Raw genomic sequence first — 17,431 nt, forward strand, 5'->3', positions numbered from 1 at the left:
TGGCTAAAAATAACACCTTCTTCTGGGAGCCCCAGATGCCTGTTCTTGCAATGGGTACATTTTGTTTTCCTGCAACAAGTTTGGAAGCAAAAGGGATTTATGGTGTTTTTGATGGACAGAAAGCTGTACTTGTTGCTAACCGCTAACTGTAGCTGCATTCAGCCAGCTCAGTTAGCCTTGCTGTCAGTGCTGGGAGATCAGAGCACCCTGGAACTGGTGGTGTTAACATCACTAGTATAGGAGCTTTGGTCCGCTGGACATCATGGCAAAAGCAAAGAAATCAGAGAGGACATCGGCGGAGTAAGCTAGGAAGAGAAAGAAGAGAGTGAACAAGCAAGAAGCCACTGGACAAGGGTACATTTCAAACTGGCTATTAGTCGATGGCAAGAGCTGACAGACACAAAGCTGCCTTCTTGCTGTAAAACTAGTTAGTAATATTAGCTGACTTGCTATGTTTTGTGTTGCACTTGTTTGATATTTGGCTGTGTTAGCAAAGACTTTGATCATAAGTAATGTAAACATAAAAAACGAACATAGGCAGCTGTTCAAATGTATGACAGTAACATATAAGTGAGCTTATACTCTTGCTCTGAAACTGTAGGGGCACTAAGTCACACAAAATAATACAAATTCCTGGATAATGTTGCTTTAACCAGTGTAGGCTATTACAATTACTTAAAACATATGAGTATATGAAAATATGGGCCACTTTAAAGTCAAAAGCCGAAACTCCAGTGAAATGGAGGTGAATGGAATCTTGCTTTTAGTGTTTAATTACAATTATTTATTTATTTTTAAATCGTATAGATACACACAGTATTGTGCAAAAGTTTTAGGCAAGTGTAAAAAAAATGCTGTTAAATAAGAATGCTTTCAAAAATAGATTTTTTTTCACACCTGCCTAAGACTTTTGCACAGTACTGTATATATTTTCAGTTGAAAAACATTAAAAGGTCTTTCCTGAAACAATGCTATCATTACCTTTCATTCATATCATTATTTGGGTAATCTACATTATGATCGATTAAAAGGAAGTATTGAATTGTTTGTAGTTGACATCATTTCACTGTCCATTGTGTTCTTTTCATACATCTCACCATGTGATTCTATTCAAGGAACCAAACTTCTGTGTAAGTGGTAGTGAGCATGTGATCATGTTGAACCTATAAGGGGGATACAGTGTCACTTCAGACTGGCCAATCAAACACAGTCTTGCCTCTTAAGAGTGAAGAAAACTGCAGATTATTTTTATTTAACTCAGATATTTGAACACGATGACATCTCCAAATCTTGTTGTCTACCTGACATGTCTGTTGTTGGGGAAAATGGGTGAGTCATAATTAAAACTTTGGATGCTTCTGAACATTTTAATGTACTCAATATGTTGTAAATTATCACAGGATTTATTGTGCATTTGCTTTGTCTTTCATTTCACATCAGCTCAAGCGACTAATCAGAACTCCGAGAGTAATTTTGTGTCAGCTAATGTTGGTGAAAGCTTGACTTTACAATGTTTCTTTGGCCATGATGATCCAACAAGGATTTTCTGGTACAAGCAAAGTCTGGGAGAGAAACCAAGGCTTATCTCTACCCTATATGCGTTCAGTAGAAACGGCACTTTCTTTGATGAATTCAAGAACAATCCACGCTTCGCATTGGATACTGAAACGGGTAACAATCACTTGAAGATATCAGATCTACGCACTTCGGACTCAGCTACTTACTACTGTGCAAAAAGGACTATAACTATTGAATTTTTGGTAGGAACTTTAGTTAGCGTAAAGGGTTCGGGTTTGGATGTCCCAGCTTTGGTCCATCAGTCAGAGTCTGACACCGTCCAGCCAGGAGGCTCTGTGACTCTGAACTGCACCGTCCACACTGGGACCTGTGAGGGAGAACACAGTGTTTACTGGTTCAAAAACTCTCAGAAATCTTATCCAGGACTCATTTACACCAATGGAGGCAGGAATGATCAGTGTAAGAGGAACACACAGACACAAACCTGTGTCTACGACCTGCCAATGAAGACCCTGAATCTGTCTCATGCTGGGACCTACTACTGTGCTGTTGCATCATGTGGACACATACTGTTTGGAAATGGGACCAAGCTGGACTTTAAGGGTGAGTAACTTTATCGCAAAGACTGTCTTGTTTGTTCAACAGTGATGGATGCTTTTAAATTAAATTTGCTAAACTAAAAAATATGGTTTGGATCTGCAGATGAAGTTGACTCTTTTGGCTTGGTGTATTTCCTGAGTGGAGCTTTGACTTTCATGTCCATCCTGGTTGCGTTACTGGCTTTCTTATTGTACAAGTTGACCAAGAGAACTAGGTGCCAGTGTTCAGGTAACTTATTGTATATTTATATATATTTGGCAGCTTAGATTCACTGAATATTACTTTTGAATAAAATTACATTTTCTGTGTGGCACAACTAGAGTCTGAAGCAAGAAATCCATCTCCGTCCGCAGCAAATGCAGAGGTGAGTGCAGTCTTGATTATTTGTTGAATTAACATTCAAGTATCTTTTTTAATCACACAACCAGATTGTGATCTAAAATATTTTGTTACCACCAGGGTTACCAAGATGCAGAAAGCCTCCATTATGCTGCTTTAAGTGTCAACCTGCCCAACAGATCAAGAAGACAGAGGGACAACAGCAATCATGAATGTGTGTACTCCAGTGTAAAGCAATAGAACTGGACATTTGTACCAAATTTTTAGTATTTCTTTGAACATGTATTATTCATTTAGATGCAGAGTTAAATGTATGTTTGTACTTTTCTTGTGGTCCGGGATGTGTAGTTTCAAATATGGATATACAAACCTCTCAAATATGCAGCTGATCACTCGTTATAAGTTGAAAATCACATTTCTGGAGGTGATGAAATACTCAAGTTTATATCCATTAATCTATATAATTGCTGAAAAGGGAAATAAAAAGTTGCTTGTTTAACCTGCTAATCTTCAAAAGATTCTGTTATTAATCCAGACAGAAATGATGGAAATGGTTTCTATAAAGTTTAACCCATAAAGTCTCTTAACAGATCATGTTGCTAAACACAGCCACATGTATACCATAATTGTAAAAAAAAAAAAAAAAAAAGAAGTTAAAAAGAAGATAACATGCTCAGTCCAGTTGCAGTGTGTTTTAATAGAGAAACTGTGAGAAGACGGTCCTGACAGTGTTATTAATGGAGAGAGAACTTTTAACTGATGTGTGATTTTTCATGAGACTGCGAGGACTGTTTTTGATTTCTCTATCTCCAACACACCTGTTGATATTTTTTGCCATTTATTCTTGAACATTTCCATTTTTCTTAGCACTTACAGGATATTATTGTCAGTTATTCATCACCTTCGCCCTCTCTCAAGCCTTTTAAATATTTCAACTGTGGTCCTGATACTTTACCAATCTGAGCTTGTTCTTCTCTAGTGTTACTTTGCTTCTTGTTTTGTTTTTTTAAAGCATGCATCTAAAATCATAGAAATATATTTGTGGTTAAACCAAAAGGCCAGATTAATTTATGCTAAACAGAAAGCTGCTGTATTGAAAGCTGCTGTATAGAAAGTTAAATTATTTCTCTTTTGTCCTTAATTATTTTTTCACCTTATGTGCATTTGCATTATTTTATTTTTTTTCACCTTATGTGCATTTGCATTATTTTATTTTTTTTCACCTTATGTGCATTTGCATTTCCATTAACTGTTTGTTACTTTGATGCTTGTTTTGTTTTTTTTGAAAGCATGCATCTAAAATCATAGAAATATATTTGTGGTTAAACCAAAAGGCCAGATTCATTTATGCTGCACAGAAAGCTCCTGTACAGAAAGTTATATTATTTCTCTTTTGTCCTTAATTGTTTTTTTTTTCACCTTATGCGCATTGTGCATTTCCATTAACTGTTTATGCAAAATAACAAATAAATTACATTTATTTGTGGGACACTTTGACTATTTTCGTGTGAGTTTTTTCCAGGCCCTGGTACTGTAAGGCACCTTTACCTTTTGTGAGGCAGGTGGGGTTGAAGGAGAACCTGAGAGGTGGTGAAGCAAAGCAGGCAGAATTTGACAGAGGGAATGTAGAACAGTACTTCAGCAGCTGAAGTAGAGAAGAGTGAGATGAGAGGCAGGTGTGTCAGCAGGCAGGAGTAAACGAGCTGATCACAGGCAGCTGAGTGGAGAGTGGAACAGAGAGCAGGAAGGGGAACCACCCACACACAAAGGGGAAGACGGACACACGAGGGAGGGAAAAACATCAGAGAACACTGGGAAACTCTGGGTTTAAGGCCCAGATCATTATCACAGTGTGTGTGTTTGTACTTATGTCACTGTGGGGACCAATGTATGGTTCAAAACAATCGAGTGGGGACATTTCTGCATTGTGAGGACATTTTCATTTTGGCTCAGTCCTCACTATGTTAGGAGGCCTTGGAGGTTAAAGCTTGATTTAGTGTTAGAGTAAGGTTTAGTTTAGGGTTATGGTAAGGTTTAGGGTGAATCATTCAGTTGTGAAGTCACATTTCTTGCCAAGTATGTTTTTAATATAAATAATTTACCTGGGGGTCCTGGGGCATAACTGTCCTGGGAAGATAGTAAGAGAAAATAATAATGACAGTAGGTACAGGAAACAAGAGAGAAATAATTAAATCATGAATAAATAAAAATAAATAACTTATCAAATAGAAACATTTACAATTGTAATAAAATAATGTAAAAAAGAATGTGTAAAAGTTAGGGTTAGGGTTGAATGGGCAGACAGATAACATCACTATCATCGTAGCGTCACTGCAATTCAGTGCAGACGGATGTGGTTTTGGTTTTATTAGATCTTTGGTGCATCCCCAGTTCAGTAGGAGTGAAAAGCATTGTGTTTGTGGTATTCACAGAACTGAACATTTATTTTTAGAAACCGTTTTATGCAAAGACGCTGGAAATGGATTGACTATACCCTTCGCAAGCCTGCATCTAATATCACCAGACACACCCTCTTCTGGAATCCACAAGGAAAAAGGAAGAGAGGCTGGCCAATAAAACAGTTGACGCCATGACCTTGAGGCAGATGTGAAGAGATCTGGCCATACATGGAGACAACTGGAGAAGTTGGCCCAGGACCGAGACAACTGGAGAGCCTTTATTTGTGGCCTTTACCCAAAGTTGGGCGGTAGGTGTGATTAAGTACTGATCTCCTAAATTTTTCTGGAACACCATCCCTAACATTTGTATTATTTCCATGATGGTCGTCAACTCTTGTACCAATTTTCATGTTGACCAGAGGATGTATCCTACATGACTTTGAAGATCCCCAGATGTTTCCTCTAACACCAACAGGAGGTTCAGGACCCCACCAGTTATATTCTACGGCCTAATCCAGAGACTTCTCATTGTTCTGTCAACCCATTGGCTCGAGGCATAAATATATGGGACTGGTGGTTTAATAGCCTGAAAATCCATAGACTGATGTGGCCAAAATAGTGCTGGTTCTAACCTGTTTACAGAAGCTTTTACATAAAAGTAGAGTTACTCTTTCATGGTATTGATCAACAGTCATTAGAATGAGCACTGAGCGATTGATGTGCCATTGCAGCTCTGTTAGCATTCTGGTAATTTAGTTTAGTTTAGTTAGAGTTATATTGCCGCCTGTTGGTTTTATATGCTCTTGACAGTGCTTCAATTGTGATTTTGCATATTAGTTTGGACACAGATTCTTTTAAAAATAGCATGTGTGAACATGATTCCTTTTTTTTTTTTAGAACGAAGGAGGATAAATCCAAAATTAATGTTTTCACAAATATCCCAGCAGGTATGGTCTTATGACATTTGCAGGTAGGTTTATATTATATATTCTTTTTTAAGTTATTCTTATCATTGAATATCTAGTAAGGATATTTTTTTCAAAAGACAGAACAGGACTTGACAAAGCATAACTTTGATTTATTTTTAAACTCTAAGCCTTAACAACAGCAGTGATTGAGTTGTTCTGACAGAGAGTTATTAAATCATCCTGCATAATGACCAGTGATTGCCAAAACCATGACTGAGCCACAAACTATGATAATATCTTCTTTCCTTAAGACTGTAACCATGCACACCATGAAAGGTGAATCTAGTTTCTTACAGTGGCAGTGAGCATGTGATCTAGTTTCCTAAATAGGGTGTATTGTGTCACTTCAGGTTGGCCAATCAAAGACAGTCTTCTCTGTTAAAAGTGGAGAAAGAATTGAGATCCTTTTCATTCAGCGCAACAATTTGAACACAATGGCATCTCCAAAGTTTGTCTTCTTATGTTTGTTCTTTGGAAAAGTTGGTGAGTTTTGTTTTATTTTGTTTTGTTTTTGTGAGTGAAGTTTCAATCTTTTAAGTACATGTGTTCATATACTGATTTACTTTGTCTCTCCTATCACTTCAGCTCAGGAGCCTACTCTGAAAATGTCCTCATCTGTTCGTCAAGACAGAGGTTTTGTATTTCTTAAAACAGGGGACAACTTCACTTTGCAATGTTTTTATGAAGGTGATGTTGCTGCAAGGTTTTATTGGTATAAGCAAACTCTCGGACAGAAACCAAGGCTCATTTCTACCTTCTACAAGTATGAAAAAGAAGGAAGTTTTCATGATGAATTCAAGGACAATCCACGCCTCTCACTGGATACTGAAATAGGTAAAAATCACTTGACAATAACGAATGTGCGATCTTCCGACTCAGCGACGTACTTCTGCGCAAGTAGCTATTCATACAAGTTTGAATTTTATGAGGGTACAACAGTGAATGTACAAGCCTCAGGTTTGGATGTCCCAGCTTTGGTCCATCAGTCAGCATCTGAGACCATCCAGCCGGGAGACTCTGTGACTCTGAACTGTACAGTGGACACGGCAACCTGTGAGGAAGAACACAGCGTTTACTGGTTCAAAAGCTCTGAAAAATCTTACCCAGGACTCATTTACACCCATGGAGGCAGGAATGATCAGTGTGGGAGAAAAACACAGACACAAACCTGTGTCTACAACCTGCCAATGAAGAGTCTGAATCTGTCTCATGCTGGGACCTACTACTGTGCTGTTGTCTCATGTGGACACATACTGTTTGGAAACGGGACCAAGCTGGAAGAAGGTAAGTGATATTGTATTCCTTGTCCTTTTTTTTAAATAATGAATTCTTTCTTATCAAATTTGCCAAAAAAGTACTAAAAATGTTGTGTAATGTTTGGATCTACAGATGAGATGGACCCTCTTGTCTTGGTGTATTTCTTGATACTTATTAAAATGGGTACTGCTCATTGTTCCGACATCCCATTGGTCCAACACAAAGATATATAGATTTGACAGCCCAATAGTCCAAAAGTACACACTGGAGTTCAGTGACTGCCGATGTGTTAATTTCAAAATAATCATGTTTTATGGTGTGATAACACTGTTGTAAAGAAATGTTGGGTTTAGGGCAGGAGTCGGCAACCTTTACTAACAAAAGAGCCATTGTTGGCCAAAGAAAATAATTCTTAATGGAGCTGCAAAAGATATTTAGTGCCTTACAATGATGATAAAACCAGCCTACAGTCTAAAATAGCCTACTAACATTACTAATCATAATGAGCATTTATTATTATGCTTTTATAAGAAGTCAGTGAGGACCTAAGAGGCTGGACATCTCAATATATATCTCTAAACTAGACTTGAATTTGGCAAAAGTGAGAGGCGCCATAGAGTGTTTAACATTTGAGTAGACTAAAAGGTTTTTTAAAAAAGTATGCCGTATATAAGCTACACATTGAAGAATACAAATTGCAATGGGCCTACACCGATGATAAACAAAATTATGAAGTATAACTGTTTAATTTCGTATCATTTTTTTGCCACAGGGAGCCACTTCAGATGGCCTGAGGAGCCACATGTGGCTCCAGAGCAGGTTTCTTACCCCTGGTTTAGGGACGAAAACCACTTGTTCAGGCTTAGAGAAAGATCTCTTCTTCAGAATTTTGGCCCGTTAAACCAGTGGGACATTGGATCTATGGCATGGCACTCTCTATCTTAAACTTTATTTTTGTCTCTCTTCAGCTAAGGTGAACACTCTGGTCTTGGTGTATTTCTTGGCTGGAGCTTTGGCATTCACTGTCATCTTGAGTGTTTTACTGGCTCTCTACCTGTGCATTATGTACAAAAGAAACAGCTGTGAATGTTCAGGTACTCTAACTGCTATTTCTTTGTCACTGACAGTGTTACCCACTTAACACAGCATGACAGTAAGGGCACTTCTTATTCTCTTTCAGAGTCTCATACACAATGTTCAGGTCCCTCCACAACAAATGCACAGGTATTTATTTTTAGATTAATTATTGTGCTAATGTATTACCACCATTCAAACGTTTTTATGTTGCAATAATTTCTTGAACCCGATTTTTCCTTTCACTCAAGTACAATATTGTGGTTTATATTTTAGGGTCAGGGTGACCAAAATGAAGAAGAAATCCATTACGCAGCAGTGCGGGAACACAAGGTGAAGCGATCTGGAAGACGAATAAACACCAACAACACTGAATGTGTGTACTCAAGCATCAGGCAGTAGTACCTGTTTTATATTTGTTGCTGTGTAACAAGTCTAATAAAAGTTTTTTTTCCAAGCAAACCCATGTTATCATTATGTGTTGATTCAACCAGTTATGTATTGGCTGTAATTCAGTGTTGTGTTTTACATAAATTGTCATTTAAAAGTTGTTTTGTTAATCAAACTCCCACAAGAAAGTAATGGATCCTAAATGAACACAAATGTATTTATTTATACAAAATTATTTTTTTTGGTTACATTATAACACTTTATATTACTGAGCACATACACACCTTTTGGAGTTGCTTATGAGCATTAATTCATCATCAATAGTCATTGCATGACAATATACTTCAACAATTAGTTGTACTATTGAATTTATCCTCAATAACCTCCTAGTTTCGACTTATTTATAACAAAGAATTTGTTGAACATAATTTGAAGTTGCTCAGTATGGGCCTTATAAAAAGAAAGAGGTACCACCTTAAAAGGCCCATACTGAGAAAAAACATATCAAAATTATAATTAATGAACAACAAATTCAATATGAACAACAAGCCGTTATTAGGAGGTTATTGATAGAAAAGTCTTAGTTGCTGCTCATGTCAAAACAGGCCATGATAAAGGGGTTTAATGTGTCAATGTGAACCAGCCTTATTCTCTGCAAAGTGAGGATGATGAAGCAGTCCGACCTGACAGATGTGGTCTAAAGTTGGACAAGTGGTGAATCTGTTAAGTCTGGTCACTATGGTGACTGTAAATGAAACAGTTGAGGTAGAAAACCCTTCTTCGAGTTCCCGGTCAGCTACAGCAGCAACAGAGAGAGTTGTGCAGTTTGTGGATGGCGTGTCAGCGTTGCTCCACCACTGTAGAGTAACTTTATGTAAATGAAACACATCTTTATCTTAATCAAATATGAACTGTCATTGGAGCTAGCCATTCAGTCAGTCAGTAGCCGTTTATTACTGGTGCTGTATGCTCTTTAACAAACAACTAATATAAAACTAGATACGTGACATACAGACTGTAGAAAATATGAAGGTGGTCTTCTTGGCAGTGTCTGATTCTGCCTTAATATTCAAAAAGGTGAACAGGTGTGGAGCTGAAGTGGGCTGACTGAAGCCTAAGCCACCTCAGATGGCACTCACCTGTCACTCAAAGCAGCCATGCCTTTATTTATGCATAACTTAAAGCCTTAAATGGATGAGGTATGCAGAAAATGAATCCACCCTACAGTTGTTAAGCATGGGGAAACTACCTAAAGAGACCAAAACATTTTTTGTAGCAGGCTGTAGACATGTTTATTTCTACTGTAGTTAGAGTAGTTAAGTTGGGCATTTTAATATGGCTGGTCTATGTCCATTCAAAGAACTGCAGTTTTTGTATTCTGCTTTGGCTTCATTTTTCATATGTGTTCTTTCAAAACTATGAAAGAACACATATGGAATTATGTAGTTAAAAAACCTTACCAGAATATGTTTTATATTTTAGGTTCTTCAAAGTAGCCACGTTTTGCTTTGATGACAGCTTTGCACACAGGTGCGCCTCGTCAAGAGTTAATTAGTGGAACTTCTTGCCTTCTTAATGTGCTTGAGAACATCAAAGCAAAAGAATCTAAAATATAAAACATATTTTGGTTTGTTTATCTTTTTTTTTTACTAAATTATTTCCTGTGTTCCACCATAGCTTTGATGTCTTTATAATAATCTACAATGTAGAATATTTTTTTAATTAAATTAAATTAAATGAAAGAAAAACCATCGAATGAGAATGTGTATCCAAACTTTTGACTGGTACTTTATATAATTTGTTTCACTTCTACTTGACCTGCATTTCTTTGACATGTCTTTTCTGTGTTTCCATCAACGAGTAAACTATTAGGCCAAGTCATAAATCAAGCTATCACAGATTGACAGCCCAAGAGGGAGATGCTGTCTGACCAGGCAAGCACTGACTCGTTGCTTTTATCGGGTCATTCTACACAAATTACAGAAAATCATTCTCACATAGACCTCATAACCGCATTTTCCACTGGTTTAGGTTTATGCACCTCATTTCAAACCATTCTGAGCATCAATTGGTTTGGAACCTGAAAGTTGGTTCCCAGATTAAATCAAACCATAAACAAAATTTCCTTGATGGGGGAGTTCAGCTGAAGAAAAATCTATATGTGCCAAAAGAAAAAAACAGCAGTACAAAGCATTGGATACACACACAGACAGAAGGTGCTCAAAAAGCCCCTCTGGTCTATTAATAGCTTCGTCTAACCAGAAATGTATGCAGAGGGACCAGTTTTCTGCATTTCACTCTTGTTCTGAGTCCTGTGGTGTGAGCTACTGTGAACAGGTTTCCGCTGGTGGAAACTTAAGTCCTAGCATGAACACAGGAAGACAGCCTGTGGCCACTAGGCCACAGCGTAAGCGGCTTGATCAGAAACCAAGAGCAAGCGAGAAGGCATTTCTTTTTGTCTGTTTTTTTTTTTTCATTTGACATATGTGTAGGCTGTTGCCAAACCACAAAAACAAACCCCTTTCTTACTTTAGGTAGGTATGTATGTGAACATACTTTTTTGGATCATACCTGCATGCTTTGCATATAGACCCCAATGTATAACACTGAACTGTTATTGTTAGGTTGTAGTTAATGTAATAATTAAAGGTTCAGTATGCAACTTAAAAAATATGTACACTTTTGTCATATTTGGTGAAACTGTCCCTGTATTCTGACATGTAGAACACAGGACAGATGATCTTTAAATCATCCTAGTTGTTCTACTGGTATTTGCAAGAATCCACTGGTCTTAATGAGAACAACCAATCAGTGCCAGGGGGCAATGACTTTTTCCTTGTAGGGCAAATTCAGGGCCCGTCTCTGATTGGCTAGAACTCACTGCCTTCATTGGGGTGGGTTAGTTAGGTGTAGGCTTGAAGAGTGAGAGGTTAGTAGTACAAATATCAGGGGTAGCCAATAGGGGCTGAGTAGGGTGTGTCATACCTTCGTCATCCTCGAGAAACGTGCTTCCAGGAGGGGTCTTAAAAATAGTTTTAGTGGGTAATCAAATTACCCTAATCAAATTGGTGACCACAAGTTTAAACTGTAGTTTTGTTTCAAATCATGACAAATTACCACATGTTTAAGGTGCCATGCCACTGTTCTGACAGTCCGAAGAAATGATCGTTCTCTAACCCTACCTTTGACTTTAGGATTTTATTTCTCGCAAAAAAAAGTATTTTCCTGCATCAGACACTACCGGGTGTATGGAAAATAGAATAAAAAAGACATTTGTCTCCTTAACTGTGGATTTGAGGAACAACTTTTGAAATTGGGTTAAATGTTCTACAATATGTTGTTATATATCTAGAAAATAATTTCTTCCGATGCTGTTCCTCTGCACTTTTTTATCAAATAAACAATGCTCTTCAGTTACAACCGATTTAGTATATTGCCTGTGTGCAAGCGTAATTGTTTATGTACTGTATATATAAAAATATAAATATATACATTTCTATTAACACGATTATGGTCAGGTTCAAGAGTCATATTGTCATTATTGTTGTTGTTGTGGATGAGACTCTTCTCAAAGACAAAAGTTGATCATGTGTTCACTGTTTCCAAAACAGGACATCTGATTGGCCAGACTTCTCTGTGAAGAGTGGAGAACATACAGACATGCATTCATTCATCATAGCATTTGAAGCACGATGACACCTCCAATCTTTGCTTTGTATTTCACATGTCTGTTTGTGGCGAATATCGGTAGGTTGTGTTTTTTATTTCCTGTTGCTTACTTTAAAGTATAAACATAGGTTTTTATCCATTTTCACATACTAACATATTTATTTTGTGCTTCTTTGTCTCTTTTCATTTTCTCTCTTCTATCCTCACTTCAGCTCATGTGAAGACTTTAAAAGAATCATCATTATATTTTCAATCAGCTAATGTTGGAGAAAATGTGACTTTGCCATGCTCCTGTGAAGAAAAGTCAGCAGTGATGTTTTACTGGCATAAGCAAACTCTGGGACAGAAACCAAAGCTGATTTCCACATTCTATAGGCATAATAATAACGATGCCTTTCATGATGAATTTAACAACAATCAGCGTTTCTCACTGAATACTGAAAACCTTAAGTTTGACTTAGAAATTTCAGATCTGCAAATTTCAGACTCAGCTACTTACTACTGTGTAGGGAGCAATTTGTATGACTTTGAGTTTTGCAATGGCACAACTGTCAGTGTAGAGGGTTCAGGTTTCAACGTCCCAGTTTTGGTCCATCAGTCAGTGTCCAGCCAGCCAGGAGGCTCTGTGACTCTGAACTGTACAGTCCACACTGGGACCTGTGATGGAGAACACAGTGTTTACTGGTTCAAGAGCTCTGAAGACTCTCATCCAGGACTCATTTACACCCATGGAGGCAGGAATGATCAGTGTGAGAGGAACACACAGTCACACAGCTGTGTCTACAACCTGCCAATGAAGAGCCTGAATCCTTCTAATAATGGGACCTACTACTGTGCTGTTGCATCATGTGGACACATACTGTTTGGAAATGAGACCAAGCAGGAGTTTGAGGGTAAGTTACTTCCAAACAGGGCTTGTTTTGATTTATAAATAGTGATTGTAACTCAGTAAAATCATAGGATTATGTATTTTATTCTTTCTTAACCCTTTATCGGGCGAAGAACTATGTTTGGTAACTTCAGTGGATATCTAAACTGGGTCCCCATGTCTCTCTGTGAGGTCATAGAACCACATGGATTTCTTCCAGCTAATCAGCAAAGATCAGGCTATGTCACAGATGTAGATATTTTGAGAAAAAAGTTGCAAATTTACTAGATTAAAGTGGCAAATCTGCATGAAAAAAGTCACAGATTTACGAGAAAAAAGTGTGTGGGGGGGAAATTCTCACAGATTCACAGCTTCAAATCTCATAAATGCGCTTTTTTTTTCTCGTAGATTTGCCACTTTAATCTCGTCAACTTTTTTACCATTAATATGAGATTTTTTGGTCACAAATTTGTCACTTTTTTACCGTTCATTTGAGAATTTTTCTCATAAATTTGTAACTTTTTTCCTCAAAATATTACCCCCTTGCCCTGGGTTCATATGTTTTTTTTACACATTGCACAGTCCACATTCTGGCTGTATATAATATCCTCCAATATTCTCTAGGGTTGAAATTTGGAATTTGCAAGTATTTCAATGAGTGCCCTATTAAGGGTTAATACCCTACTTACATATCAATATGAATTACTGGTCACTGTAATCATTACTTAGGGGACAATATCTACAATTGTGTTGCCAGGTGAAGTGGATATCTTAGTCAGTTTTGTGTAGGAATATCTGTGGTGTTGCACTCTGGCGACATGCCTACATTGCCAACTTGATCTCCTTAAAGTTTCATCCCCATAGAACTAAACCACATTATCAATTACATTTCAGCGGAAAATTATTTTCTCATGGATTAAGCGTGTTTTTGATGCATCACATTATGTTTGCATTCAAAGTCTTCATAACTCCCAACATAGAGACGAGGTCGGGGTGGTTGGAAGCGGGGCTGTAGGACTGATCTCCGTCTTATGTCCGGTTTTAAGACCACCTTTGTGATGTCTGGATGTTGAATTGTCTTGGTCTTCGGCTAAGTTATTGATCAAATTGTTCCTGGCTGTTGATTTGAGATCAGTTGTGCAGAATGTTGCCTGATTGGGTGATTATACCAACATGATATGTTCGATAAGTTTAATTTTCGATGATAGATCAATCCTGAAACAATTTCCATGAAACACAAGAAGGGGATTTTGTGCTGAACAGAATAATAATAAGCTAATAATATTAGCTTTTTAAAGCAGTCATGCGTGGAAGGATTCTTCGCTGACCAAAGAGTCTTTGAATTGACAGATGGTATCTGAGTTCAGAAGGGATCTCTTTTTGGCCAGAAGGATTAAATTACAATGAAAAATAATATTTTCAATGTACAAATGGCGTGTCAGTATTGTTTTAGGCCAGACTTCCAAAAATCCAAATCTATCCTTGAATCAACATTGAGAAAACAATTTTTAAAATGTCTCTTGTTGTCTGACTCTATGCAGATGAGGTGGACCCTTCTGTCTTGGTGTATTTCTTGAGTGGAGCTTTGACATTCATGACGATCCTGGTTGTTTTACTGGCTCTCTCAGTGTACAAGGTGAACCAAAGACACTCCCAGTGTACAGGTAACTATCACTCTTTAATGAGTTCTCATGAACTGGTTCGTAGGATTTCCTACTTAAAGAGTCACTTTTTCGAACGTGATGATTGCTTTTTTCAACATTTTGGTAACATCTTGATATGCAACTACTGGGTTAAGTTTAGACAATAAAACCACTCGTTTGAGGTTAGGATAAAAGAACAGGCTTATGCTTGATATAACTACTTGCATGCAGAACTAGGTCAAAGCCCTGGGTTTGTGGTGTGGTCACCTCTGTATGCTGAATAAACAGACAGAGTTGTATAAGATAGCTACAAAATGAATTGCATTTCTTTCTATAGGAATAACTACGAACCGTTCCTGAGAACATCCTGCACTCTTTGAATTTGAGAGCAAATACAAACTGCATATTAAATAACATGACTTTTTTGTGTGTAATGTAACATTTTCAGCGACTTCAAATCCGAATACAGCAGTAAGTATCATTTTCTGCCCATTTGCACAATTGTTTGTTGCTGTATGTTTTTACTTGCGTATGGTGTATTGCTAGTGTATTTATTTATTACTTATGTGTATTTATGTTTATTCAGAGATTGTATGTTTTTATGTCTTGTATCTTCTGTTGAAAAATACAACATTTTTAATAGCACAGCAATACCATTTATAAAACATACAATTGTCAACTTTCAATATAAGTTATTTTTGAATTGTTGAAAAATGTTCACATGTTGATTAATTTTTCTCAATGACACCCTGCAGGTTCTGTACATGACACTAATGCCGGTAACGCTTTATATTAAGGTCCTTGTAATAACCATTAATTAACAAGTAATAAGGCCCTTGTAAGTCCTTACAAGATGCTTATTAATATTATTGTGTGTTTATAAGCTTATATAAGTGTTAATAATGGCATTACAAACACTCATGACCCACCCATTATGTCTTTGCCATGCCTTTATTAATCTTATTTTGTTTGTTTATTGATATTAAAATATACTTTATTGCTCATCTATTATAAGTTAACTATAAGTTAACTATGCTTTTTGCAACTACTGGATCTAAAGCGAGAACAGTGCCTTATTACTTGTTAATTAATGGTTATTAAGGACCTTATAACTTATTATAAGGCGTTACCCATATCTTTCATAACAGTGATTAACTGTTTTATATTTTATAACCAGTTATTTGAAGACGCAGACAACCTTCACTACGCTGCCTTAAGGGGTCATAACAGCAACAGACCAAGAAGACAGAGAGACAGCACCGACACTGAATGTGTGTACTCGAGTGTAAAGCAGTAGAGCTGGACATGTTTCTGTGCTTTGTTTCTTCGTACCAAGATATATGTTTAAAAAAATAGAATTTTCAAGAAATGTAACAAATATAAAGGCTTTTCTTGCAATTAACTTCGCTGCTCCAGTTCGTTTCCAGTCTGTTTCTTATTGTACCATTTGCCGGTTGGGTTAGCTACTCTGACAGTTCCCACCCTTCTATCCAGCCCTGCATCATTGATTGACATCATGTGTACAGTACATACATAAAGCCCAAGTCACCACAGAACTGTCTTTGTTCTTTATTCTACATGCTGCCACAAACCCGGAGATGCAAGAAGCTTAATTTGACCTCACTGCAGGTAGCAGTAAAGAGATCTCAGAGAGAGATTTTGTGTCTTTGTCTTTGCGGTTTCAGGCAGGATGTCTCTACATCAGTGGTGCTCAGTTAACTTAAACTCAAACTGAAATGTTTTCAAGAGGATGCTGACCACAAGTATCTGACAAATTGGGAGTGAGAATGTGTTGGTGCGTGTGTTGGTGTGAGGGAGGGTATTCTATTATATATAATATATTATATTGTCATGAATCAGAGATACTTTAAGGGATTCTAGTCTGAATTGCAGTCCAAAGATGTAATATCAAGATCAAATATAGCAGAAACTCTCTAATTCTTGAAAAAACTCACAGGTGACACGTTGGAAACTGAGAATGGTGGAGCACCTTGGTACATGAACATTCACCCAACAAAACATTGAAGTTATCTTGAATATTTTCGCACCTTTCAATCTCAGGATCTCTTTATAGCAACCTTGTGGTTGGCAGTAAAAGAAGAAAACTTTCTGTACATTGGCATTTAGAGAGCCTGTGCTCTCTTTTTCTCTTTGTATGTAGGTGGTTTCAAGCAGGAAGTCGTCTTTCTGTTACTAAGAACCTCTGTATGTCACTTTCAAGACTTTTAGTGGATCACAGAAACCTTTGTGTGATCAAACTACATGTTTAGAAGTTCATTCATGTTCCACAACACAGTGTTTCTGTGTGTTTAACCACACACAGATCACAGAGATTATGTAGTGATGTGGTTAGAAAAGTAGTAACAGTAGTTACATTCAAAGTATTCTCACAGCTTTTTGTTTGTTTGTTTTTTTCCTTTTTGTTGTTCATAAATGTATTCTTTAACTATACATCCTCAGTTAAATAATGACACTGTAAAAAGAGACAAGCAATGGGTTTGTCAAAGCTGCCTTTATTCTGAAAAGTAAAACAGCTAAACAACATGTATGTGTATCAAACATTGGTATTGTAATATTCATTTGTAATAACATACTCTGAGGCCCACCATTACAACATCCAGAGAGCTCAACAGTGACCACCTAATTTTTTTAACAGGTCCGGCTCTGGAAGTGAATTTTCCATTTATTTTCTACATTGATAATTAA

At 37.2% G+C, this 17,431-nt stretch overlaps 3 protein-coding genes across 4 annotated transcripts; all 3 read left to right on the plus strand.

Annotated features, from left to right (window-relative positions):
• The first annotated feature begins 1,059 nt into the window (after nt 1-1,059).
• Nucleotides 1,060-3,946, plus strand: LOC131989424 (uncharacterized). 2 transcript variants are annotated; one of them, XM_059354639.1, is made up of 5 exons: nt 1,060-1,329; nt 1,441-2,121; nt 2,221-2,346; nt 2,439-2,482; nt 2,578-3,946. In XM_059354639.1, exons 1-5 carry the CDS (start codon nt 1,275-1,277, stop codon nt 2,695-2,697), a joined length of 1,026 nt encoding a protein of 341 aa, XP_059210622.1. In that variant the 5' UTR covers nt 1,060-1,274; the 3' UTR covers nt 2,698-3,946. The 2 variants fall into 2 exon arrangements, with proteins under 2 accessions (XP_059210622.1, XP_059210621.1); XM_059354638.1 differs by having other exon boundaries at nt 1,060-2,121.
• A 1,293-nt stretch (nt 3,947-5,239) lies between these two features.
• Nucleotides 5,240-8,593, plus strand: LOC131990224 (signal-regulatory protein beta-2-like). The gene is made up of 5 exons (XM_059355630.1): nt 5,240-6,307; nt 6,410-7,108; nt 8,050-8,175; nt 8,262-8,305; nt 8,438-8,593. The coding sequence occupies exons 1-5, from the start codon at nt 6,259-6,261 to the stop codon at nt 8,555-8,557; spliced, it is 1,038 nt and encodes a 345-aa protein (XP_059211613.1). The 5' UTR covers nt 5,240-6,258; the 3' UTR covers nt 8,558-8,593.
• A 2,427-nt stretch (nt 8,594-11,020) lies between these two features.
• Nucleotides 11,021-16,233, plus strand: LOC131990223 (uncharacterized). Its single transcript, XM_059355628.1, has 6 exons — nt 11,021-11,079; nt 12,157-12,292; nt 12,427-13,107; nt 14,624-14,746; nt 15,174-15,196; nt 15,903-16,233. Exons 2-6 carry the CDS (start codon nt 12,238-12,240, stop codon nt 16,020-16,022), a joined length of 1,002 nt encoding a protein of 333 aa, XP_059211611.1. The 5' UTR covers nt 11,021-11,079; nt 12,157-12,237; the 3' UTR covers nt 16,023-16,233.
• The last annotated feature ends 1,198 nt before the right edge of the window (nt 16,234-17,431 follow it).

This window comes from Centropristis striata, chromosome 17 (genome assembly GCF_030273125.1).
Source record: "Centropristis striata isolate RG_2023a ecotype Rhode Island chromosome 17, C.striata_1.0, whole genome shotgun sequence".
NCBI classification, from domain to species: Eukaryota; Metazoa; Chordata; class Actinopteri; order Perciformes; family Serranidae; genus Centropristis; species Centropristis striata.